The sequence below is a fragment of the Anser cygnoides genome, chromosome 3, assembly GCF_040182565.1.
Source record: "Anser cygnoides isolate HZ-2024a breed goose chromosome 3, Taihu_goose_T2T_genome, whole genome shotgun sequence".
NCBI classification, from domain to species: Eukaryota; Metazoa; Chordata; class Aves; order Anseriformes; family Anatidae; genus Anser; species Anser cygnoides.
In genome coordinates, this window is record NC_089875.1 from 106,656,586 (window position 1) to 106,681,289 (window position 24,704).

A 24,704-nucleotide genomic window follows, 5' to 3' on the forward strand; every position below is an offset into this window, starting at 1 on the left:
TTTGATGTGTTACTCTGTCCAGCGTTTCCTAGGCTGTAGGGCATGTCCTCTTGGGGGAGGTGGGGCAGCACCTAAGTGCAAATTATCTCCTGGAACTGGAAGCCCTAATACCCCATGAATATGCTTAATTAGCCTGGGTGTTACACTAATAATGGAACTTACCTGGGGGAGGGATGTGGACAGGGGACTTTCCAAAGGCATTTAGGAAATTATAGTCCATTATTTTTTTGTATCATCATCCTATTCCCCTATACCTTTTGTTGCCTTGTGGAAGTAACAGTACGAGAGACAACGGTACTGCATTCAGCATTATTAAAAGAGCTGATGCTGCAGTTTCAACATGTATCTTTTGTACAAAATGGAGATGCAATAGACAAAACAGCTACAATTTGCCCATCTTGACAGACAGTAGAAGGAGCATTTAATAAATTTAGCTAATAAATTTAGGCCCAGATAGCAGTCCCGTAACAAACACTGACAACTCACTCGGCCAGTTGCACAAGGAAAGAAAGAAAAAGCAGTGTGCCAGCTGACAATGCAACATATGCTGAGACAGCGACGAAAGCAAACTCGTAAATGAGCAGATAAAACTGACTGCTAGCATGTATGCACTGAAACATTTTTCCAGGAGAATGAGAGCACTTAGCAGTTAAAAACCTTTAAGGAACAAAGGATCAATAAGAGATGCATGGGGGAGGGAAAGAAATTATGAAACCAAAACACCGATTAAGAAGCATATGAGTTTATGTAGAATCCTGCCACACAATACTTTGACAGCAATTCAAAGTGACTGCATGAAGAAAATGGAACTGATACATTTGTTTCAAAAAGCAATGCATGTCAGTTGAAGCATACATAATCTGAACAGTTTTATTGTCGGAATACTCATTGTGCACACTGAAAAGAATGAACAAAACACATGGAAGGTGGAAGATGTACCATCAGAAATCTACATGGACTAGCAGTATGTCCTTTTTCATAACGTCATATCCTGTCTAGCCAGGACACTAACAGGAGTTAAATATTTTCAAAAACCCACCAACATGGGGAACTAAGAGGTAGAGGTTTAGAAAAAAACTTAAGTGAGCTAGAAAAAAAAAGAAAAAAACATAGGCAGAGCAATCCATTATTGCAAAAAGCTCCAAAAATTGGGGAAACAGTAACACTAAAAGCAGTCTAAGAACAACAGAAAGCAGGTTATGATGTGGCAGCACACAAGCTAATGAGCTAGAGGACAGATTCCTTGGCATTCCTAATAGTGTATCTGAAATACCGTAACAATAATGATGACCATCATTGAAAAAAATGGGGGGACAGATCAGAGAATTTCAAGAGATTACAAAAAAGGCATAATTTAGGTGATAGGATTTGCAATCCAGGGAAGAAGAACAAGAAATTGGCTATTTTTTTTTCCTTAGGTCATTAATAAGGTGAAGCCATTAGCTCAAGTAGATTTAGTTATTGAGAAGTCCACATGTCAGATTAACTACAGAAAGTTATCCAGGATATTTTCAAAAATGCAAATTGTTCAAACATGACATGAGTTTGAGAGCAGACTTTTTACAAGTATGCACTATATTTGAGAACGACTTCTAGCACAAGATACTTAACTTTAGCCCTTAGGCAATTACATGGAATTGTTACAAGTCAACAGTAAGTGGTTTATAAAATGTAATTTTATTTAATGTTACTTTGCTGTTACAGAGGGCATAACATTTTCACAAGGCTTTTTTGGGACTACAATCAATGATTAGCAACACACAATAGTGGTCCGAACTCTCTAAATAACAATCACTGGACAAACTTGACACCTTCTCACATGTGCACAAACCTGCATGGAAAAGTACTAAATTTTATACTTGGACATGTGAACTTCAATTGGTTTTCCCATTCCAGTGTATTAAGAAATGACATGCACTTTAGTCTGCCAAAAAGCACTGCCTGTACTCCGGCAGTAACATGCTGCTTCTAATACATAGTCAAGTGAATACCAGAACTACAAAGGCAGGAGTGTAAGTGAACTTTTATTGGGAAGGGATATCAACTTAAACAGCAGCAACTGAAAATTAAGAGTAGCCCCTGTTTTCAAACACGCAAGCTCCTGCATTACATTACAAATTGATTTGCTTCCTGTATAAATTTTCAAACTAGAAATGCTCAATTTTGTCTGGCCTGATACTTCTGCATCTCTACCGAAAAGAATACACAGTAGCATGTGGAAGTCAATTATGGGAAGGAAACCCTGCATAATAAGAAGGGAATGTGGAGAATTAAAAGCTATGTGGAACACTCTTTAGTTGCAATTAACTACATTTCCATATCTTACTGTAATATAAAACACAGTCAACTGGCAGGAACTGGTTCAGATTTGTTTTTAAATACCAGGTACACTTTAGTCCGCTACATAAGTGTTTGGAAGTTACTTATGTTTATATGAAATGAAGCTATTAATACTTTTCTACAGCAGTAACCGCACACCAGGAAGGCCAGGACAAACACAAATCAAGGAATGGAGTTTTCCCAAAGCTGCAGTGTGAAAAGACTATAAATTGATTTCCATACACATGGATGGGTTTTCTTTGCTATAGGAAATCCAAGTGGAGCTATAAGGAATGGAGACGTGTAAAAAGGTTTCTTGAGAAGGAAAGGGAGAATGACATCCCGTGTGCAGTTTAGTTTTCTGCACCTTCTGCAGCATCACATTCTTCTCCTGCACTGTCTGATGTCCATAACTAGAAAGAAAAGAAGAGCAGCGTCAGCTTTTGGAAGTGGAGATTTACTTCCAAAGAGGGACAACTATTAACTGTACAGAAAAAAATATCAATTAGATGTAAGGATCTCTGCAAGTATCAGCGCACTGGAGCCGCAGAATCCCAGCTTCCAGTACTTGCTTCGGGAGAGGCAATTGGAAATGGGTCCCCATGCAGAGGGCACAACCAGCTCTGCCCCTCAGGTATTAAAGGCAGAACAGGCATCGTTCTCAAGTCCAGGCTTTTGTGCTTAATAGCACGGTACAACGTTAATGCTAGATCATTCAACAACTCCTAATGACAGCTTCCTGAATAACACTCATTTCAAAAGCAGAGGTCTGGATCCTAAGAGAGTGCCATTTCGGTTAATGAAGTAAAGCATTTTACAATGCTAATAAAGACATTTCTACTGAAGGGCTATTGCAAAATTATAAATGTTGCTGCAATTTCAAGTACAGCAAATATTCACAGACAGGATATTCTCTATAAAATTGCCTTCGTTACATATTTTAAGAGCCTAGTGGTTCCATTAGGCACTTTTCTTAAACAGCTGATCATTACAATGATACTCAAACTCATTTTATCTTTAATATACTGAAATTTCAGGCCTTTTCTTTTAATGAAGAAATCTGGAAACTGACTAATATAAGCCACACTGGATGTACAAAAGTGAAGACATTTTGTTTCTGAGGTACCAGTTAAGAAGTTTTTTGTGATCTGTTGGGGATTCTCACTAACTACTATTTCTGGACTCCTTGTCCTATTTTGTATGTTAAAATAGCTGAGAACGCACTTTTCCCCCTTCATTGAAAAGGCTAGAAAAAAATTAAAAGTATGAACTATCCATAAGGTCACTCTGCATGACACAGCATGTAGTTGCTGACATCATAACTTAGTTTGAATGCAGAGTAAGTTGAAAAGGTACACCAGGGTAAATAGCTAGAATCAGTGCTGTGTTTTGTGCTGAATGTTTTCGTTTCATCACAAATTCAGTTTAAGCAATTATACGGCTACAGAATAAATAGCACATAAAAATTCAACTCACTGTTAGGTTGTCTCTAAGCAACTGCATGATGAGAGTACTGTCTTTGTATGAGTCTTCGTTCAGTGTATCGAGTTCTGCAATGGCCTCATCAAACGCCTGGAACAATGAAGAGCAATTAAGTCTCTCTATTGACTGATCATTAAAAAAACAGAAGTTAAGTTTACCAGTAAAGGCAGCTTTAAAAGAAAAGTGTAACATTAGAAATTAGTGATGAATTGGTCAATTTTATAATGAGGCATAAAGGCAGTGCGGCTTAAAATTTAAGTCACACTGTAAAAAACAGCCTGCTCATACCCCTTTAATTCCATTAACAACATGAGCTTGGAAACCAGATACATTAAATAGGGTCATTTCCTGCATAAACTCTAGGAAGTCATCATTCAGATTATTTTAAGCAAAAACTCTTTTCTACTGCCCCGGGCTTAGAAGAAAAAAGCAACTTACTGTCTTTGCCAGTGTGCAGGCAAGCTCAGGATTGTTGAGAATCTCATAATAAAATACAGAGAAGTTAAGAGCTAGACCCAAGCGAATTGGATGTGTTGGTTGCATCTCCTTCTTGCTGATATCGAACGCCTCCTGATAAGCTCCCTGTGAGTTTTCTATTGTTTCTGTTGAAAGAAGGAGAAACATTTCACTATTAGGTAGGGTTGTAATAGCAGTAATTTGTTGTTTTTTTTTTTAAAAAGGTATAACCATTTAAAGTACTCCCTTAGCAGGAGACTAAATAGTCCTCCATTTAAGCCTCCTCTTCCTTAAACCATGGCAATAACTTGAAACCCATTTTAAGTAGAGCTACCACACTGACAAACCACAGGGGGCAGATTAAGCTACTGCAGAGCACCAGTATCCAAAAGACAGATAAACACACAAAAGTTGGTAAACACAAACATCAAAAATTACTACAGTACCTCAGCTTGACATACAAACCTATAGCCTTTGATTCAATGCAATCTTCAGTTATTAAAATTGTACATTTTTTCCTACAGAGATCTTGCTTCATTCCCTTCATAGGATGCTCGTGTGTGAGTTGGGCACGTAGCATAAAGAAGGCAGCTGTTTGTGCAGCACTACCTCTTTGTGAGGAAGTCTAGGAGACACAGACTGCGTGCTCCTGAAAAATCTGCCTTCAGAAATTGGGTGGAGAGAAGTAGGAGGTCAAGATAAAAAAACAAGGTCGTACCCAGATTAACTTGGAGAAATGCCACAGAGAAAAGAGGTTAACGGGGCAAAGTAGACACACTGGGAGCAATACACAGTCTAGTAAGGATTCTCTTCTGGAAGACAACCAAAAGGGCCAACAGTAGCACTAAACGTGCCTGCCAAATGAAAATAGACTGGAGCACATGAAGAGCTAGTCTCAGAACTCAGAATCCAGTTCTCTGAGGAACAGCACCTTAAGTGCTCTAAAAAATATTATTAAAAAAGTAGTTTTGTAATTAAAATCTGTTAAGTATTCATAAGAGTGAAGTTTTCAATATTTACAATGTAATACACATTAATGAACTATTAATTTGTTTAAAACGAGATAAAGGCAAAAAGCCTAGTAAACACAGGAAATAAATTAGCTTAAGTACATAAAGACATATTTTAAGCAGAAAAAACAAACAGATGCTTACAAATGGGGCATCAGAAAAGCTTGCAGTAAAACTCAGGGAAACTTGCAAAAGGCAAGCACAAAGCATACACATGGCAAAGCGTGTAACACAAGCTCTTCAAATGGAAAGCACCAAAATCCACTAATAAGGTTATCAATCAGTCCCTCTTCTCCAGTAAGCACCCGTATCAGCACCCGTATCACTTTACGTGCGGTCTTTTCAGCCAAGATAAGCTGGTATTTCTCTGCTTAGACAGCCAAAGGTTTTTAACTCTTGCTTGAGACAAAAGGAAAAGACTATTTTTCTATTTTAAAAAGAATTTTTTTTTTTTTTTTTAAAAGCTATTTTAAAAGACAACTTGGCTTTGGCTTTCAGACTCGGGCCTGCTGGTGTCATTTAAGTAAGGCAAAAGGTTAGAAATTTCTGAAAGCAATTCATTAATGCAAAGACTTTTCACTCTGTTTTCTGTATTTTCATCTTTCAACTTCAATCCTCTTACAATACAAGGAAACAAAGCCTTTCTTTAAGTGACAGTCAGCTCTATCTTCCCACTTTGCAATTCAAGCAGTTTAAACTAGCCAACACTGTCAGATGCCTGCCATGCCCAACTCAAAGGGACAGCCACTTCAGAGCTCTGCCAGCTCCCAACCATCTATCTCCTTTCTGTGCCACAGCATCGCTCCAGGACTAATTTTGCTTTTTTACACAAAAAGACATCCCTAGCTTATGCCGTACCATGAGTTTTTAAACATCTCAACAGTGCCTGGCACCTAGCAAGATAATTCTGATAGTTAATTCAACACATCCTCAACATAGAATTAAAAAACTCCCCAGAAGAGCTTTGAGTTACTTCAGACCACCTATGCACATGTTCCAACCGCATTTTTAGGATGCCCAATATCAAATGACACTACCAGCTGGGACGTTTTCCAGGCCTTTTCTGCTTGGTCCAAAAGGGCAAACTAAAATTACAGGGGTGCGTTATCCCTGCCAGCAACTTCCAAGTGAGCTCACACTTTTTCCAGGTTATACTGAGCTAGTAATGGTTACTTATTTATAATCTTAGTCAAAGGACTACAATAGAGTCTGCCTCACACTTTAACGGTTACAATTTATAGACAGGACTTGACTCATTTAAGTAGTGAAAAAATTGTTAGAGAACTCTTCCTCAACAACTTTATTTTAATAAAGAATTACAACCAGCCAACATCCAGTATGTTCACAGACTTTTACCTAAATTGATTTCCAGAAGCTCTAAATAAATGCTGTTAGACAACCATCCAGAAGTTTAGGGTAGATGGCAAGAACACCAGCCAAAATTCCCTTGAATCCCACGTTTAAGGTCTATTCTTACTTCTATCTACGCGAACATTTGGAGATCCCCACTCAAACACAGCCTGTCCCCACGCTGCTAACTTTCACAAATTCAGACGAAGATATTGACATGTGTATTTCATTTGTTCCCTCCCCTGTGGCTCAGAACAGAAGGTCATTAACTATTGAAGACCTGCAGATCACAAGGTACTTACGTTTTCTGTCATCACCACAGGCAACTTCAGCAAGGTATCGGAAATAGTCTCCCTTCATCTTCAGGTAGAATACCTTGCTCTCTGGATTAGTTGCATTAGCTATTAAATATTTGTCCAACAGCTCCTGAAGAAAAAAAGAAACGGACAACATGAGCTTATTACAAACTACACTGAAACCAAGTTCAATTTATTTTTCTTCTCTTCAGTAACTTTGGATGGCCTCATATTGGCTACAAATTAAGAGGGGGAGGGAAAGGGAAGAGTTTAAAGAGCATTTTAGATAAGCCATTTAAACAAACCGCGCAAATCCACAAAGCTAGATACTATATTATAATGATCAGACTGCAGAAAAAGTAACAGACAAGGTTTACTGGCATATAGTTTCAAGAATGTTTTTAAAACGAGAATTCTGAAACCACTGTTTGAAATGAGTAAGCTTTTACTGGAAAAATGAAACCCTATGCATTAATTGTCAAAGCTATTATAAATAAGAATTCATTCTACTTCACAGGAAAAAAAGAATTACGAAGAACAACCATGCCATCTTCTGTAAAAGCTGCATTCAGACTTGCAAGAAAGCACCTCTGAGCCGCCTCCCCGCAGCCAGCCCCGCCACAAGCAGCACAGGGAGGCACAGCCCTCGCTTCTGCGCCCTGCTCTCCAGCACCATCCTGGGCCACCGCTCGCTCACGCTGCTCCTCTTGCCCTCAGCTCTCCTTCCTGGCGGCCAGGGCCAGGTTTGCCAGCCTCCAGCAAGATGAGGGAAGGCTCTCTGCAAGGCCAGCCTTTGCAAGGTAGGGGTGGAAGAGGAGGGAAGCAGAAGTGTCGGATTTTCCCCCAGCCACAGCAGTACTCGGCTCTCAGGTGCTTCAGAGAACTGACGGGGAGAACATTTTCTGGCTGACCTCCTTGTCCCCAAGCCCCAGGGATTTTTACCTACCTCATTACCCCAGCGCAGCCACGCTCTCTGGAACTTACAAGAGATGCCAATGAGCTCCAACACGCTCTAGGCAGCCCCACAATACCCAGAGCAGCTTTACACTAAGAATTTAAGTGATAAAGATCTGCATTCAGTTACTTGGAAAATAAACAGGTCATAAAAGCAGCAGAAAGTTTCCACAAAGCTTGCAGGCTGTGGCTAGTAAGAGGTTTCTTACAGGAACACGTAGCCAGACACAAAGCAGTACGGAGGTACCGTTTAAGTTCAAGGAACTGTAAGCTTCTAGGGGAAAAAAAATCAACTTGTAACTGTAGCACTACTGAAAAGGTGTGAATTTGGGATAGAAGCCTCCGTAGAAAAACACTGCCAAAGACTAGACACCAACTAAAAAAAGTTATACAATATAAACATATAAAAAGTTACACAAATTCCACATTTCACAGTGGGGTGTACGCAAGGGCTTGCACAAAGGTACCGAGCAGCACAGCTCATTGGTGTTCTGGAAGCAGCAGCAAAACCTGAGCTGTGTTTCAAAACAAGAATTAAGGCGGTGTAGGCAGATGGCTGGTACAACCACGTATTAATACTGTTATTTCGCGTGAGTCATCCACATCTTACAATGAGTTATTCCCACCCTACAGGTTTCTGCAGCGAGAAAAGCTTCACGTTTTGTCTCTGCCTCGCTGTTTTCCTGACGCTTTTCTCCTCAGATAGATGTCTGCACCAGCCACAAAACAGTTGTGAAATCTGAGGTGGCGATGCAGCGATCCACTGATCGCACCCATCTTTCGGGGGGAAGCTTGCTGCCTCCCTGGGCTCAGGGTAGGGACGCTACTAGGAAGCTTCCTAGCCTGGTTCAGCCCTCAGATTATCCTGTTCTTTCTTCTTCACAAGGGTAGTGAAAAAAAATCACCATGCTAAGTCCAAAAGTCACCGAAAGAAACTTCAGAGCCTTGGGGAGATTGGCGAAGGGATCAGGAATGCAGGTAGTATTTTCCTCTCCTTCCAGAAATAGGGAAGGAAATGAAACGAAGTGGGCGGACGCAGCTTTTCAAGCTCCAAGGCTGGTGCCACCAACAGAATTTGGGGTTTTCCATCCGAGGGATGATCTATGTGACACCAGGCTCGTTGGGGCCTGCGGGGATTCACCGTTCTCAACGGGGGAGAAGGATTTTTTCTCATGAGTTAGCAGGACTGAGTGAAAGAGTTTTAAAAGAGGTTTGAAGGGGAAAGGGGATAAAAGTAGGCTTATTCGAGATAAGCCATGGATGGCAGGACAATATTTGAGGGATGACGTGCTGGTGACAGCTTCCACTCTGCTCCACAATTTCACTAGAAATGTGCTAACACCAGCGCGTGCCCTGTGAGGGATCAACAAGAGGAACAAGAAGGGTCAGCTCACTCCCTGCTCAGGTCCAGGAAGCTCCAGAAGCACGCTGAAGATAATTTTTTGATAGAGGTATCGAGGGAGCTGACTAAGAAAGGTGTCCTCCTAGACCTGCTTGGAAACAGAGAAAGTCTTGCGGGTGAAGCGATGACTGGTGGCTGTCTTGGACGCAGCAATCAGGAAATGCTCAAGTTTAAACTCTTTGGTGATAGGGGAAAAAACCTGTCAGCAGAGCTGCCACCTTGGATTTGGGGACAGAAGGCTTTAGGCTGCTCAAGGAACTATTTCGTGAAGTGCCCTGGGAATCTGGTTTTGAGGTCAGTGGGGTCCAGAGACATGTAATGCCTTCTTTGCCTCCATCTTTAACACCCGTGATGGGCCCTGGGCTGGAAGATGACAAGCACGGGAGGGATAAGCTCCCGCTGGCACAGAACTTGTGCAGGATTTGCTGCTGCTGAATGCACACAAGTCTATGTGGCCTGATAAGACTCATCCCAGGGTACAGAAGGAGTTAGCCAATATTACTCTGAGACATCCCTCAGTTATTTGCCAATGGTCTTGGGAATCTGGAGAGGTTCCAGTTGACTGGAAGCTGACAAATGTTATTCAAGAAGGGCAAGAAAGAGAACGCGAGTAATTACAGGCCTGTCAGTCTCCCTTCAGTGCCTGGTAAAGGTATGGAGAAGATTATTCTGAGTTATTGAAAAAGACTTGAAAGACAATGCAGTCATCACTCGAGCAACACGGGTTCAGGAAGGGAAAGTCAGGCCTTCTTAACTTCATATCCCTCTGTGGAAAGGTTACCTACCTGGTGGATGAATGGAAGAGAGGAGATGTCAGTTTTTGGGGTTTTAGGAAAGCTTTTGGTATTGCCTCTTACAGTATCCTTCCGCACAAAACGCCCAGTACACAGCTGACAGGTACACGACACGATGGGCAAGCAGCTCGCTGGAGGGTGAGGTTCTAAGCTGTAGGAAACGGGGCTGCGTCAGGCTGGTGGCCAGACACCAGTGGTGCTCCCCAGCACTCACTTTTAGGGCCAGCTCTCTTCGGTGCCTTTATCAATGACCCAGACACAGGAGCTGAGCACACACAAGGTGAGTTTGTGGGCAACGCTACGTTTGGAGGAGCTGTTGATTCCCTTGATGGTAGGGGAGCCTTACGGAGGGATACATACAGTGTGTTGGTGCATCCTCGAAGTGCTGCCTGCACCATGCACGTCTGAAAACTGCTGATTCTGTGCAGACGTCCAAGGATCTTTCAGAAAAAAGCTGCCGCTTGGAATGAACTGCAGTTTCTCAGACAGCAAAGAGCGGGTTACATACATGGATTTCCTACGTGCTCTTCAGCTGGAGGAGCGGAGCTGCCCAGACAGCAGCTCCCACTCCCAATTCATCTCTAGGGCCTCCTAAATCCTTACCACAACCCCTTGGTAAGAGCTCTGTGCCTCTATCAGCTAGGGCAGAGCATCTTAGTTCCAGATTTGCGCCTTTTTTCTTCTTCCTTTTTAAAACAGCCTTAAATGGAACAAGATTTCTTGTTTATCAATCATGTAGGATGCAAAAGAAAATAAAACCAGACTGAGCAAAGCTGATTTATCCATGCAGACTGTTTCAAATCTATAATATATTTGGTAGACTTAGTGAGCCATTCATCTCAGGATATCACTGTCATGTCTCACCATCCATCTCACCCTCCCCTCTAATAAATGGAAAACGTTGGTGGGGCAGTGACAGTAGATATGCAGGGTAAGATAAATGATTTTCTATCATTTATCAGGACTGTCAGACAGTCCTCGACACTGCTGCAATCAGTAATAGCCAAGAAAACTCAAGGTTTCCTACATCCGTTCTTTATCTTCCCCCGCTCGGGGGTTTCTGCCTTTCCATCAGACAGCAATCAGTCACGAACTCGCATCTTTATAATAGGAAAAATGGAAACTGGTAGTCTGAACAATGAGGGAGACCTCAGCCACCTCAATTTCTTGTGAAAAATTTTACCTGAAGACAGAGTCAGGCACTCCCACAGGTATGATTCTGACAGTTTCGTATCACGGCAGTCTGCCTTCATATAAAACAAATGTGCCCATCTTATTTTAGGTGGGTTAGAAAATTATATACCAAAATACAGTTGCCACCACGATTAAGATCTGCGATTGCTCTTAGCACCTTCTAAATCGAGGCCTGACCAACCAGCAGTTACCTGCTCTATGAAGCGAAAGGTGCCTTAGATACTTCCATGAAAAGCCACACGATGCTCGAGCTGCACCTGAGCTGTCTGCCACCAGCCTGCCCTGCTGCTGGGCGACTCAGAACCACGAGCAGCACGAAGCAGCGGGAGTCAGAAGTCTGTTCTCAAATCAGACCGTTTGTTTTCAGCGTCACTGCACTGGAGTAGGTTTGCATGGTGACAATTTGTTGCCGGTATCTGCCGCTTCCTTGATATTGCGATGTTCTTCTCAAGTGGCACGCTGGTCCTCTCGTGTTGGGACAAGATCTCCCCTCTCCCTCCCCATTTGTGTTGCTTACATGTCCTAATTCACTTCTACCTTTGCAATGTGCTAACACTTTCCCTCCCACTATCACTGCATTCCCATAGACGACGTACCTTCTCCCTCCTACGGAAGGGTGGCTTTATTTGTTTCTTAAAGAGATGCCAGCAACATGAGCTACTGGTCCCTGGAACAGTTCCCTGAAGAAGCCAGCCAGGAACCTGGCAACAGCCCCCTTCTTCCCCCCTTAAAGCTGAAATTCATTGTGACATTCTCTCCCCCCCATCGGGGGACTCATTCCTTTCCATGCCAAGAGAAAATTGCATTTCAATTGCATTTTTCCATCCATCCTTCTCCAGTTCTCCTTTTTGCTCCTTCCCAACCGATACCCTTTTTTACTATCTATTCCCTCCCTGCTTAAGCAATAACAATGTTTAACAGTGTCACAGCATCAGGCCATTGCGACTCACCTGAGCCAGAAACATTGAGTTCATCTGCTCTCATCACTTCCTTATCATTTCAGCTTTGTGAAGAGCAAGCCCTGAAGGAATATGCCAGCCGTATCTCTACTTGGAGTACCTGAGATAGACAAAGCAGCTCCCTCAAGACAGCTCCTTCGTAATTATTTGTTGTGTGTGCACCCAGTCAGCCTTTCCTTACATGCACCACACACACAGCCCTACAATTCATATACCATCCACACTCCACATGTTTTCTGTTGCCTGGTGTTCAGGAACATCACCCGTACCCCAGACCAACTCTGTTTTAAAGGCAAGCCCAACTGAAACATCAAGTTCAACCACAACACTCACTAAATACCTTCTGTACAGCTTAACTGAGTGGCGTGTTCAAGTGGCAGAGAAATAGTTCCTGCTATTTGATCTGTACTTCTCTCTTCCCACATCCGTGGCTGTAACAGATCTTGACTTGACAGCACAGATGAGTTTTAGAAAATATATTCTTGTGTACTACATTGAAACATTCACTGCCTCCAGCGCTTGCATCACCTAATACGTGACTTTCTGAAATCCATCAATATAAACGTACACATATATCCCAATGCCATTGACTAATATCTACATTCTTCACGTTCCCCAGTTCAGTACCAGAGGATGAACACGAACCAGATCAGCTCCAGAGATTAGCTACTGATCACAAGTAGTTTAAGGTCTATTTTTCAAAGCAAGCTGAAGTTACCAAGTTATCGTGCGCCTAGGCACCTTCAGAAGAAGTTCTCAGCGTGGTAAACTAAATTCCTAACTCAAAATATTTACGATGCCACCACCGAGACATGACCTAAGCCCGTCACAAGCATCGACATCACCATCCCCAAGTTATTTAACAGAGAGATCTGCATTGCCTTTTATCACCAACTTGGCGTGGTACATCATTGCTTTTGCTCCATCAGAAAGACATCTTAAGTAGCGACATCCCCCAAAAGTCTGCTTCCAAAAATAAACTGCTTAAGTTGCTGCCTGATCTTTAGGAAGAAGCATGCTGATGTTCAAAACCCTGGCACAGGGTTTTGTGAATAAAGTTTAAATAAAGCTCCATTTTTCAAGTAGGACCGCTTCAGCAACATTCTTTCACCCATGCATCTTACTTCAAGTTATTTAAAACTTATTCCACTGCCATCTCTTGGGCATGTGATTATAAATGCTGTTCTTTAGAAGTAAATATGATAATAGTTTGTGGGGATGCAATTTGTATTTTCATGTTTTAGCAATTTAAGACTAAATTCTGTGCTAGGCTTTGACTAGTATGACAAAAAAATCATTTACAGAAAAGAAAATCCAACAAAATTGGACAATCTTTGTCAGAAAAATAAACTCATCAGTATCTGTGCATATACTATTAAAAACTTGGTATTCCTCCTTCCTAACCCAACACCATGATGGAAAAAGTCCAACCCCATGGAATAAAAAGAGACCAGCTTCAACTTCAGCTGCTCACAACTTCTCTGCTGGCCAAACCTTCTTCAGCTCTGCCAGCAGAGGTGCTACCGGTCCGGAGTACCTATTTTCAGAGGTCTTTCAGAGCCTAGGTTCAGTTTATTAGTGCTTCCAAGGCATTCCTTCTCTTCCCAAGCTGACACTCAACTTTCTTTAAGCTTTTATTTATTGTAAGTATTGAAGCTAGCCACCAGAACAGATGTTACACAGGTGAGAGCAAGGATCTCATTACTTAGTGGTGCACTTGCCTGTAACAGCAGAGGCTCACTGGCCAAATCCCACCAAGCCAACTGGTCACATGCCAGCGAAGAAACTGTTTCAAAAAAAATCTATTTTTGATGCAAGGTACCTTAAAAAAGGAACTGGCGTGCAGATCGCATGTCAACACCACTTTATTTTTCCAGCAGGTTAACTCACCACTCCGAACATGGATTCAACACCACACTCAGTCTCAGCTGGAAGACAAGCAGCTCGAAGCCAACAGACATGCCATGTGAAGTGTGTGACACTACATAAATTCAGCCAGGTCTACAACATACAAAATAGCTGGAAAAAGCCTCCAGCCTGAAGCATTTCTCAAAGCCCATCCAATGTGAGGAAAGGCACCTATAAGCAGCACACAGGGAACTGGTTTCTACCAACTGCACTCAAAAAAAATAAAGCTAAGAAGTTGGTGACACGGCTCAGACCGCTACATTCCCCTAAGACAATTATCACCTGCAAGTTCAAGCAGTCCAAATATCGGGTGTTCCAAGCCGTTTGACATCACCCACCATCAGCGCAGGCTCAGCCCTTTCAGTAATGCTTGTACTCACAAATGACTGCCTGTTTTAATCACCTAGTAAATTGGTATTAAGGCTCCTCGACTGTTTCAAGTCGAAATCAGTCATTCCAAAGTCCACAGAGTGACTCACTGCAACCCAGGTGTGTTTTAACATTCACCAGTTGGTTTCTCGACAGGAAAGGGAGAGTCCCCCGCTGCAAGAGCACCATCACTTTACTTTCAAACCCGTAATTCAGCAGAAGTAAGCTCTTCATCCTTCTGGATTCGAGCTCTATGCACTGACTCCTTTTGGGAGAACATTGAATGGTTTTCCAGCAGACCTCCTAAGACATGAGTATTTCTGTTTTTATGTTAAGACGTGTCTGTGCCTTTCCTATGCCCTGGCCTTACGATGGCTTAAGACAACCTGACAAAAGCACTGCTGAGAGCAGAGGCACGCATACCTGCCACAGAAACGGGGAGGGTGATCTAATTCACCTTTTCCATTTGGTTCCGAGTATTTGTCTACATAGTTTTCAAAACTGGCAGTCATTATTTGGGACTGGCCCTGAACAAAGGATCTGGAATCCCACTTAGCAGATGCATTGGAAGCTTCAGCTGCAGCAGCACGCCTGCCCACACTACTCCCACCTGGGGCCAAGATTCATTTCATCCAGCATTTACGTTCAGTGCTTACATTCCTCCTAAAACAAGAAGTTAGACGGTCCCCAAAGAACTACGTAAGCCAGGAACTAGAAGCGTGTGGAAATGCAACTTCTCCTTTCTATAGATTTTCATCACACAAAACCAACAACCCGAAGTCCAAGGATTATTCAAGATTTTATGGAAGAGGTCTAAAGTTTTCCAGTTCTCCTCCTGCCAAATGTAGGAATGAGTCTTCAAAAAAAAAAAGCCATTTTTCAATAATTTCAGTTTTTGCTGAAATAACAGCTGTACAGCACAGCCAAAGCTTTCAGGAAATTTTTTTAGTATCCGACAGATTTATCTCAAATTGATTCTAGCATTCTTTCATGATTGCGTTTTCCAGATTTCTAATTCCTCCAAATACTTCAAGTGCTATTTTCCCCTTAGCAAACACGTATCACTGACAAGTCCTTCCCTTCAGAACCCTGACCACCTAAAAGTTTTTTCCAGCGTCCTCCATTTGTCAACTCCCATAATACAATGGAATCAAGCAGTCCAAGTCTGTTTGAAATCTGTATTTAAAAAATGTTTGTGCTTTGCAGCTACAGAAGCTCCGAACTTACTGAAATACAAGACTAAATTCTCAAAATGAACAACAGCAAGCAGGAGCTAGCGGGGTTTAAGTTGCTCCTGAGTATCTCGTTTTTAAAGCCAGCCTTTCATGCTATCAAATGAACCCTGTAGAGTAGCAATCCAAGTTTGACTTGCTTCAGTTCTGCTGTTTGGGAGCCCTAGATCAGAGGCTTCTTATGACCAAAATCCAGAAATGTAATAAAATTTAGATGTGCTTCCCTCCCATTATTTTATGCTGCTGGAAAAGCCTTTTATGCTGTTCAGCTTTATATTAACTTGAAGGAAACAAAAATACATACATTTTTTTTTCATTTGGCTTATCAGCAACATGCCAGTAATATGTTATTCCACAAAACAGACAAGCTCCAGCTACGAAGCCTATCCTCTAAGACTGAGAGCTAAAAGCCAACTTTCCAGATAACCTTGTTGTAACAAGTTCCCACGGCAAGTGAACCTTGACTTTGGTGCTCAGGCCCTGCCTGCTTGCTTCCACTTCAAGACAATTTCTGCTTACAAGAATTTTGCAAAGAGTGTTCAACATAAAAACTTCCTGAAGAAGTTTTATGCAGGAAATACGAGGGTGTCAGCCTGATAAAGCAGTATCCAGCGTATTTGGAAAATTTAGTAACAGAGCCAAAAGAGCTTTCTGTTTCCAGAGCCTACCGTGGTTCCTATACCCAACTGCCTCAGCAGATGGGCTGTATGTATTAAAGACCAGACAAAGATCACCAGAGCAAGGTAAAGACCTTCCTCAAGGTCAGAAATTGGGAACTCAAATACTTCATTCCTTTTACAAATTAAGCACAAGGCACAAGCAAGATTACAGCTAATTCAGGACCTCCCAGTTCACAGGTCTTTACGCCTCGTACGTTTCGCTGGGCGCGCAGAACCACAGGACATGAAACTCAGCACTTTAATTATTTTTAGTGCCTGCTATGTCTATGGTGCCCAGTTCACACAAACTGTTCTTCAGCTGTATGAAGTGAATTAGCAAGTTACAAGCTCACAAGACAGCTGCGTGCTCCGCTGGAGCATTCTGATACTGGCTCTGGCTTCCTGGGACACAGGAAGAATGAGGAGGAACCTGGAAACACCAGACCCATGAACTCAGTGTAGTTGTGTGAAATTAGGTGCCACAAGCGTTCGAGAACAGTGTATGTACCTTAGCTAGTTAGCCTCTGATAAAATTAGCTTTGTGTTTGCTGTTAAATTCAAAAGCACTTGAACACTAACAGCAAGTAACATCTAGGGGCAGTAAGCCCATCAGGCTCAAAGACCAGGAGTGTAATGTGAAAGAAGGAACAAGATCTACACAAATAAGAGAATATAACTCATTAACAAACACCTCCACCTAGCCAACTCATGAAGAAAGTACATCCACGGACTTCTTACCATCCCTGCCCCTCAGTTTTCCTCACTGCCTCCCTCCGAATGCCTGATACTCCCCACTGCTGAGCACAGAAGTCCAGGGTCCTGTCCTGTCTCTTCAATATACAGACTTCTTTTTACTTCAGAAAGACATCCACTGTATCATTACCTAATGTAGTTGTCTTACTGGCATCTTTCCTGGCTGGCAGGTAATCATGATAGTCATTTTAAAAAGTGTGTTAAAAGCATCACTGCATCAACAGAATAAATTTGTGCCTTGGTTGTCCAGTACTAGCTAGTGAGTACATCTTATTTGTTCAAGGCCACCAAGGCGATAAATGACCTCCACCAAGTTTAATAATTCTCAACGTGCAAGTAGACTGCGGTACAGTACAAACAAAGCTTTAATAGCCTCGACTACAGCCATGCTAGTTAATTTATAGCTTAACCTCATTAAAAAATGGATCTGACACTGGATATGGATGAAGCTTTGGCTGCCCTACTTTCAACAGTTGGGTCACCTGCATTAGCAGTATGATTTCCTATTTTCAATTACTCCACATCCTGCTTCTCACAGGATGATAACATTCAGGAGAGGTCTTTCAGAGCTGTTGGCAGGCGTGACTTTGCAGAAGTGGTGCTGATCACTTCTCAAAACTTTTAAGAACAGACAAGCTGACTTTCATGCTTTCCAACCTTCACCAGACATTAATTAACCCCGGTCTCAAGATTGCTATAACCATGCATATCAAATCAGTGATCTAAACTCACCCCAGTAGCTTCTGACAAAGGAAGTGACACTGCATGCACAAATAGAGGCACAAGTTTTCAGAACCTCAGACAGGATACCTTGCAGCCATTTATCTCGTATCTTTCACCACTTCGATGTATTTTAGAAATTCAGCATCTCGGTGGAGGGTGTGGGGGGCATGCAGCAAGTGATGACTGCGTGCGATGGAGGCCTCAGCTACCACCTTAATTCCTGGAACTATTTTTAGTTGGGCTCTAACAGTTTTCAGCTGCTTCAAGAACCTCAGTGCATCCTAGGCTTTATTTCTGTAACCTTCCTAGAGGTGGATTCAGTTTTCCTCCCAGGGAAGCATAGTACTCCAGCAACAGATTCTAACAAAGGGAAAAAAAATGTCACAATACAAGGAACAACTATGAATAAGTTAAATTTAGAATTCACGATCTGAACTTAAAACATTCATTTAATGCTAACTCCGCAATTGTGCATTTGCCAAAAAGCAGTGTTCCCAATCTACGGGCTGGCTTTGAGCCATGAAGTAGCTAGTTTTTTAGTCAGTTACTTAATGAGGATGAGTCAACAGCATTTGCTTTAATTTAAAGAAGGCAGAAAACTGCTTGAGACGCTGTCCCAACTACTATGGGGACAACTAATTCGAGTCCAAAAGTAGCATTAAGTTCAGTGGTTAGTGTATCTGATCTTCGGAACAAAACTGCATCCTGCATCGTCCCCGGCATCAAAAGACTCTAATATCCTTTTACTCAGCTGCCAGTTTCACCTCTACAACATTATGGATTGCTGCTTACATTTTGGCAGTTCATGTAGAATAGGCAAGCAGAGAAAGAGGATTAACTGACAGGACACGGAATTCGGAATTGTTCACATCGTAGCCCAAAGCTCACACTTACTCAACCTAACAGACTACTACATATAAAATAAAAGTCAAGATTTCACTTTTTTGTAGGTCAAAGGTAACAGTGGTGAAGAAGAAGCTTATGTTCAAAGCGTATTCATCATCCAACATCAGGTATTTTAGTTCACATAAGGAGTCTGTTGGCTTCTGCACGAGAACACCAGCTCCATTTCCAATGAAGCTCTGAAGTTGTGCTGTTGAAGGTCACGTCAAAAGCAGCCTTTTCTAATATGTGGTTTGATTTTTGACTTTTTAATTAAAGGGATTAACTCTAGAAGAGATCTACAAAGGGGGTAAAACAAGAAATGGATATAGATTTCACCCTTATTATTAGCACTTAGTCTTTTAATTACACAAAGCAGAAGTATTAACAGCACTGCAACCTTGGGGGGAGGAGGAAGGAAGGAAGGAAGGAAAGGGGAGCTGGCAAGAGCAATACGCTGCGCCGGGCTTTCGACAATCAGCCCTGCAATCTCACTGAAGATCAAACATTTACAAGCATCCTCTCAACCTTAAGACAGTAAAAATTGAAATAAGATAGACCTTACAGCTCAAGACTATTGCGGACACCACCATGGGGCACAGAAAAGTGTCCTGAGCACGGGTAATGTTACTGCAAGTCCATTTCTAGAAGCTCACAGTGCACTCGCTCATTTCCAGGAATACTGGGTCTGACAGTGCTACATAAGACTTTTTGCAGAGGATATCCTAAAAAAAAAAGTTTGAAAACAACAAAGAGAACCTCATATATGTAGCTATCCTGCAGAAATTTAAAAGCAGATCAAAAACCTTTTGAGTTTCAGCTAGAGACATGAGGAGTAAACACACAGCTGTTTCCAAGCCTTAATAAAACTTTAGCCACTGCATCTTCTCCAAGTTTTAAACCATAAGCACATAGTCATCAAATCTCAATTTCTATTGCTCCATGAAGAGCCCAAACCACACTGGGACCAAGACATTGACCATATGCAACATGCTGAGCACAATGGAAGAAAACCCCACGTTGCAGGTGGAGGGTGAACTGCTTCCAGTCAAGGGTTGGTGTCTTTTTTCCACCGTACTAGTTCTACCTAAAGAATGAAGGAACTTGAACATTTAGCCAGCTATTGATGTGCAAAGGGACTGAGGTTTTCAAACCAGTCCCTCTCTGCATCCCCACAGGGGCTCCCCTTCAAAAGTTACCCCTTTTGGAAAATGTGAAGTCACTAATGTCATGGGGTATCCACAAAATAAAGCATCAGCCTGGTATTATACATTCTTTGTTCCAAGTTTCATACATTTTTTCATTAATCATGCACAAGCTGTTGGCACATCCATCCCTTTTACATCTAGTATCCCTGCCTCAGACCACTCACAGAACTTAAGGGAATGTGAACTTTGTTCTCAGAGCGTATGAAGCAACCTAGTTCATCTGTACCTTGAAAAAAGTAAAGTTGCCAACCTATTTATTTACCCAGGAACAATAGAGCTTCAAGAACAATGTGGACCGTGATTCTTAAGGGACAATTCAATATTAATTCTCTACATTACCGAAGAATTAGTCAATCAATACAGGAACTTCAATAAAACCTGCTAGCGTACCTTTCAAATAAAGCACTTCATGCAGGTTGTTTGACAGTCATACCATTTCTTCATTAAAGAGCCACTCTCACTTGAAAGACCAGTCATACAATGAGCAGTTGAAAGCACTGAGATCACATCGGCTGCTACTCGCAAGGCAGACAATTAAAGAAACGTCTCCACTGCTTGGCATCAGATGGAATATCTTACCATGACCACTGAGCGTGCTCTCATTACATAATTAGTAAATATGTAGTTATGCATATGTGCACACAGGTATATATTATGCACATATTATGTATATATATATATCAACCTAATTTTGGATGGCTATATTCTAGTGGTGATGGAATTTAAGTTCCTTATCAAACCACGGCCTAAAATAGTGCCTTTAATTAGTTTGAGGCACTCTTTACAGGAAAAAAAATAATTGTAGATTCACAGTTACTGCTTTTTTAATCAATAATCAGAAGGATCTCGTAACACCAGCACAAGTATTTCTAAATGAAGGTTTCTACAACAGCAGAGAGACTTCGTTTTGAAAAGCTGTGCCACACCAGTAAGCAAAAAAAAAAAAACTTTTGAAAAAAACTGCTAGTAGTATGACTAACAGCAGCCACACTCCACCCAACATCCACCCTTGCTAAATTCAAATACTGCAGCTGACAAGCAACCTTTCCATGCTATTTGCCAGCAGTTGCTTCAGTTTAGCTGCCTTCCTAGAACTAAGGAAGGATCCTTGAGAGTCAAGTTTGCAGATCTAAAGAGCTGGCAGCAGTTACTACAGGATTAGTAAATAAGGAATTACCATTCAAAGAAGAAGGAGTCAAAAGCACTCTGTGGCTCAGCCTTAAGAGACCCATCTTTTGTGGTGCCTGCACATTTCAGCCTCTCTCTTGCTGACTCACGGATCGTAGGAGCAGTAGGTAGACGGAGGAGGAAAGAAGGAGCACAGAACTGCACACGGTGCTCAAAGGGAAAGTAACAACGTGAAGGCTTGCAGTAGCAAACTGTCATCCCCTCCCAGCAGAGGCGGCACACCTTTGCCAGCAGGGCACAGCAGGAAAGGCATGCTGATTTGGAGGTTTGTCTTCACTACTTCCTGCAGCCTTCCAGGCAAGGAGGAAAGGATGAAGCTGCCAACCAGGCCACGGCTGGTAACGGGGGAAAAAGACTAGAATGTAGAGAAGAAGTCAGCTAGGACAGGAAGAGCTTGCTTTCCTGACATTAAATGTCTGTGTTAGCACAGCTCCCAAGCCACCTGCCGTACACCCTTTGATACGGCTGAATATTTCAGCATAGCCACTGGGTGATACGGCTCACTGCCTTTATCGCTCAGAGGCATTCCCTCTCCCCCCAGAAGCACAAGCTCCTTGTTAGGATGGCACAGCGACGAGATTTTGTGCACAACCTCCTCCTAAGAACTATTACCTAGCAGAAGGACAGAGGGAGATTGAACAGCCTGAAGAATGAGCTTTACGGCCAGGCCCCAGGACGTGGTTCCCAAGTGAATCCAAAGGAGATTGAGACGAATGACAACAGCATACACACTGACACCCTACCACACTCCATCTAGTGTGAATCTTGTGTGGGGCACTGATTCTCATTTCCTGTGAGAAGTTGCATAATTTTCACAAAGGTGAAGTTTTTGCAACGTAGCTACGCCCAGAACTGTAGAACAGCTTCTCTGAAAGATGGGGATTCTTAAATACGTTCAGGAATTAACTCAGCTGATTCGTTAAACTAATCTATCTCCAAATAATTTTCAAGCAAAGGCAACTCACGTTGACTGATTTAGAGAAAAATCCAGGTGGCAGCCCACAAGGAAGCATACAGGTATTTTCAACACAATCCAGAGCACCCCTTGTACACGAGCCAGAACATAAATCAAGAAGCAAATTCAGCTACTTCCAAACCAGTCGAATTTCAATTCAGGTCTCCTAGCCCAATTTAGGATACATTTACCTCAAAACTTATTGATTTCCTTAAAGACTTGCTTCTTCCTGTTCTCATGGTTGCAATACTAGATATAAAAAAAATTACATTTTTTTAAACTAAGAGGAGCAAACCACTGAAGATGGTCTGCCATGCAATTACTACTGCATTACACACGTGCAGCTTCCTGCAGCCAGAACGCCCTGGTCATGCAGAACAGGGTCCAGCACCCTCCACACTGCTGACACAGGTCTGTACCACTCCTGCTGCACTGCAATACGGCTTTCACTATCATTAGCATGTGGAATTCTGCTGCTTGTACATATTTATTCCTGGGCTTTGGTGCACGCTCAGGTCTGTTACACCAGTCTTCAAACCTTAGTTTTACATTAGTCCACGACTACTGCAAATTCATCTTGAAGAACCCCTCAGAAATCAACTTGAATCTGACAAAGCCAATTTCTACACATTCCTTCTCATTTCCAGTGAAGATGTCTTACTCCATAAAATCACTATATATACACACACGCACACACAAAAACCCCAATCCTAAAGTGTCTCTTAAAGACCCCATGAAGAGTGTTTTTCCTCACATGAAATAGTATATGAAGTGAGCACGATGCTTTTAACAAGTTATTAGCTCAGCCCTTTACTTCTTCAGGTAATTCTAATTTTTTTTTTTTAATCTTATCTTATGAATACCTAAGCAGCCACAGCAAACAGGCACAAGCCTAAATTCTCAGCATCTCTGCGGTAACCTAGTGCAACACTGCATATGGATTGCTCCAACTAAAATGGATCTCACACGCAACTGAACATATCTCAAATACCTCCGCACATATGGCACCCATAGCATGGTGGAGACGATCTCCTTCCTCACGGTAACACATGTAACAGTTGCAGAAGTTACTGCACTGACTTCCCCTACCCCGGCCTTACACTTCACATATTCCCCAGTCAAGTTCCCAGTCTTACTCCTCACAAAGCACCATACACGAATCCTATTTCTTTCTCTCAAAAAAACAGAAGAGAAAAAAATCCCCACTCACCAGCACAGTGGTGCAGATGGACCTGAGCTCAGACTCCACCTTCTCCCGATAGTCCTTGATAAGCTGCATCTTCTTGTCGCTGGTGTCTGTCTTTTGCTCGATGCTAGAGATGACCCTCCAGGCAGAGCGCCGCCCCCCCACTACGTTCTTGTAGGCCACCGAGAGCAGGTTGCGCTCCTCGTTGGACAGCTCGGCACCTTGCTCAGTTACTGCCTTCATGCAGGTGGCCATGTCATCGTAGCGCTCAGCTTGCTCAGCCAGCTTGGCTTTCTGGATCAACTCGGTCTTATCCATGGTGGCTGGCAGTGGGGCGGGAGAGGTATGGTAGCGAAGGCAGGAGAAGCTGGGGACGTCACGCTCCCAACGAGAGAACGCACCTCAAAACCTGCAAGAAAAAGAGACAACGACCATCACTCCGGGATCAAATGCTAATGAATGTTGTACTGTATGACCCCTTGCAGAGCCCTAAAAAGAAGGAATGCAGGGAGCGTGTCTCCCTGCCCATCTTGGAGAAATGGGCTGGGATCATCCCGCCCTTCCACGTAGGGCCGAGGGGAGCGGCTGCGGTCTCAAGGACCCACTGCTAGGGAAAGGACGGCCGGGAAACTCGGCTCGGGAAGGCACAGCGAGCTGAGAACCCATCGCTTGGTCAGGGCGGGCTTTTTCCCCTCACCTTTCCCTCGGCTTTTTCCCCTCACCTTTCCCTCGGCTTTTTCCCCTCACCTTTCCCTCGTGAGAGGGATCGAGGAGGTTGAGGAGGCTACCCAATTCCCGCAAGCCAAGCGGGCCTCGCTTAAAGCCGTTCCCTGAGGGAAAAGAATAATAAAAAAAAAGAATAAAGGAGCAAAGAGTGGCCGCCAGGCAGCGCCCAGCCTCGGGGCCGGGGGCGGCTTCGCCTCCTGGCGGCGGGGCCGGGCAGGGCCGGGTCCCCCCCGCTTCCCCCGGGCATCGCCCCGCAGGGCCCAAGAGCCCCTCCGGGAGGGCCGGGGCCCCGCGGTGAGCGCCGGGGGGGGGGGCAGGGAGCCGCGGGGCCGGCCGGGTGCGAAATGGCGGCGCCGCCGGGCGGCACCTCCCGCTGCCCGCCGCCGCCGAGCGCTGGGCGCCGCGCTCACAAAATGGAGGACGCCGAGGCGGGGCCGGGCGGCGGCGGCGGCGGCCGCCTCACGACGGGCGCCTCACGACGGGCGCCCCAACAACGGCCGCGGGGTCGCCGCGCTCACCTGAGGGGCCGCTGCGCTGAGGCGAGGCCGGGCCGGGCCGGGCGGGCGGCGGCCGCGGGGCTGCCGGGCGCGGGGCGGTGGCGGAGAGAAAGGAGCCGCTGCCGGGCCGGGCGGGCGGGACGCAGGGAGGGAGGGAGGGAGGCAGCGCTGAAGGGCGGCGGCGCAGGCAAGCCTAGCCGCT

General features: G+C 43.5%; 1 protein-coding gene across 2 annotated transcripts; it reads right to left on the reverse strand.

Annotated features, from left to right (window-relative positions):
* Positions 1 to 726: 726 nt before the first annotated feature.
* YWHAQ (tyrosine 3-monooxygenase/tryptophan 5-monooxygenase activation protein theta) lies at positions 727 to 24,678 on the reverse strand. Of its 2 annotated transcripts, none has more exons than XM_066994916.1 (6): positions 24,524 to 24,678; positions 23,304 to 23,688; positions 6,920 to 7,043; positions 4,240 to 4,403; positions 3,796 to 3,891; positions 727 to 2,732 (listed from the first exon to the last, which is right to left on the reverse strand). In XM_066994916.1, the coding sequence occupies exons 2-6, from the start codon at positions 23,595 to 23,597 to the stop codon at positions 2,673 to 2,675; spliced, it is 738 nt and encodes a 245-aa protein (XP_066851017.1). In that variant the 5' UTR covers positions 23,598 to 23,688; positions 24,524 to 24,678; the 3' UTR covers positions 727 to 2,672. The 2 variants fall into 2 exon arrangements, with proteins under 2 accessions (XP_066851017.1, XP_013028066.1); XM_013172612.3 differs by lacking the exon at positions 24,524 to 24,678 and adding an exon at positions 24,027 to 24,237.
* Positions 24,679 to 24,704: the final 26 nt, after the last annotated feature.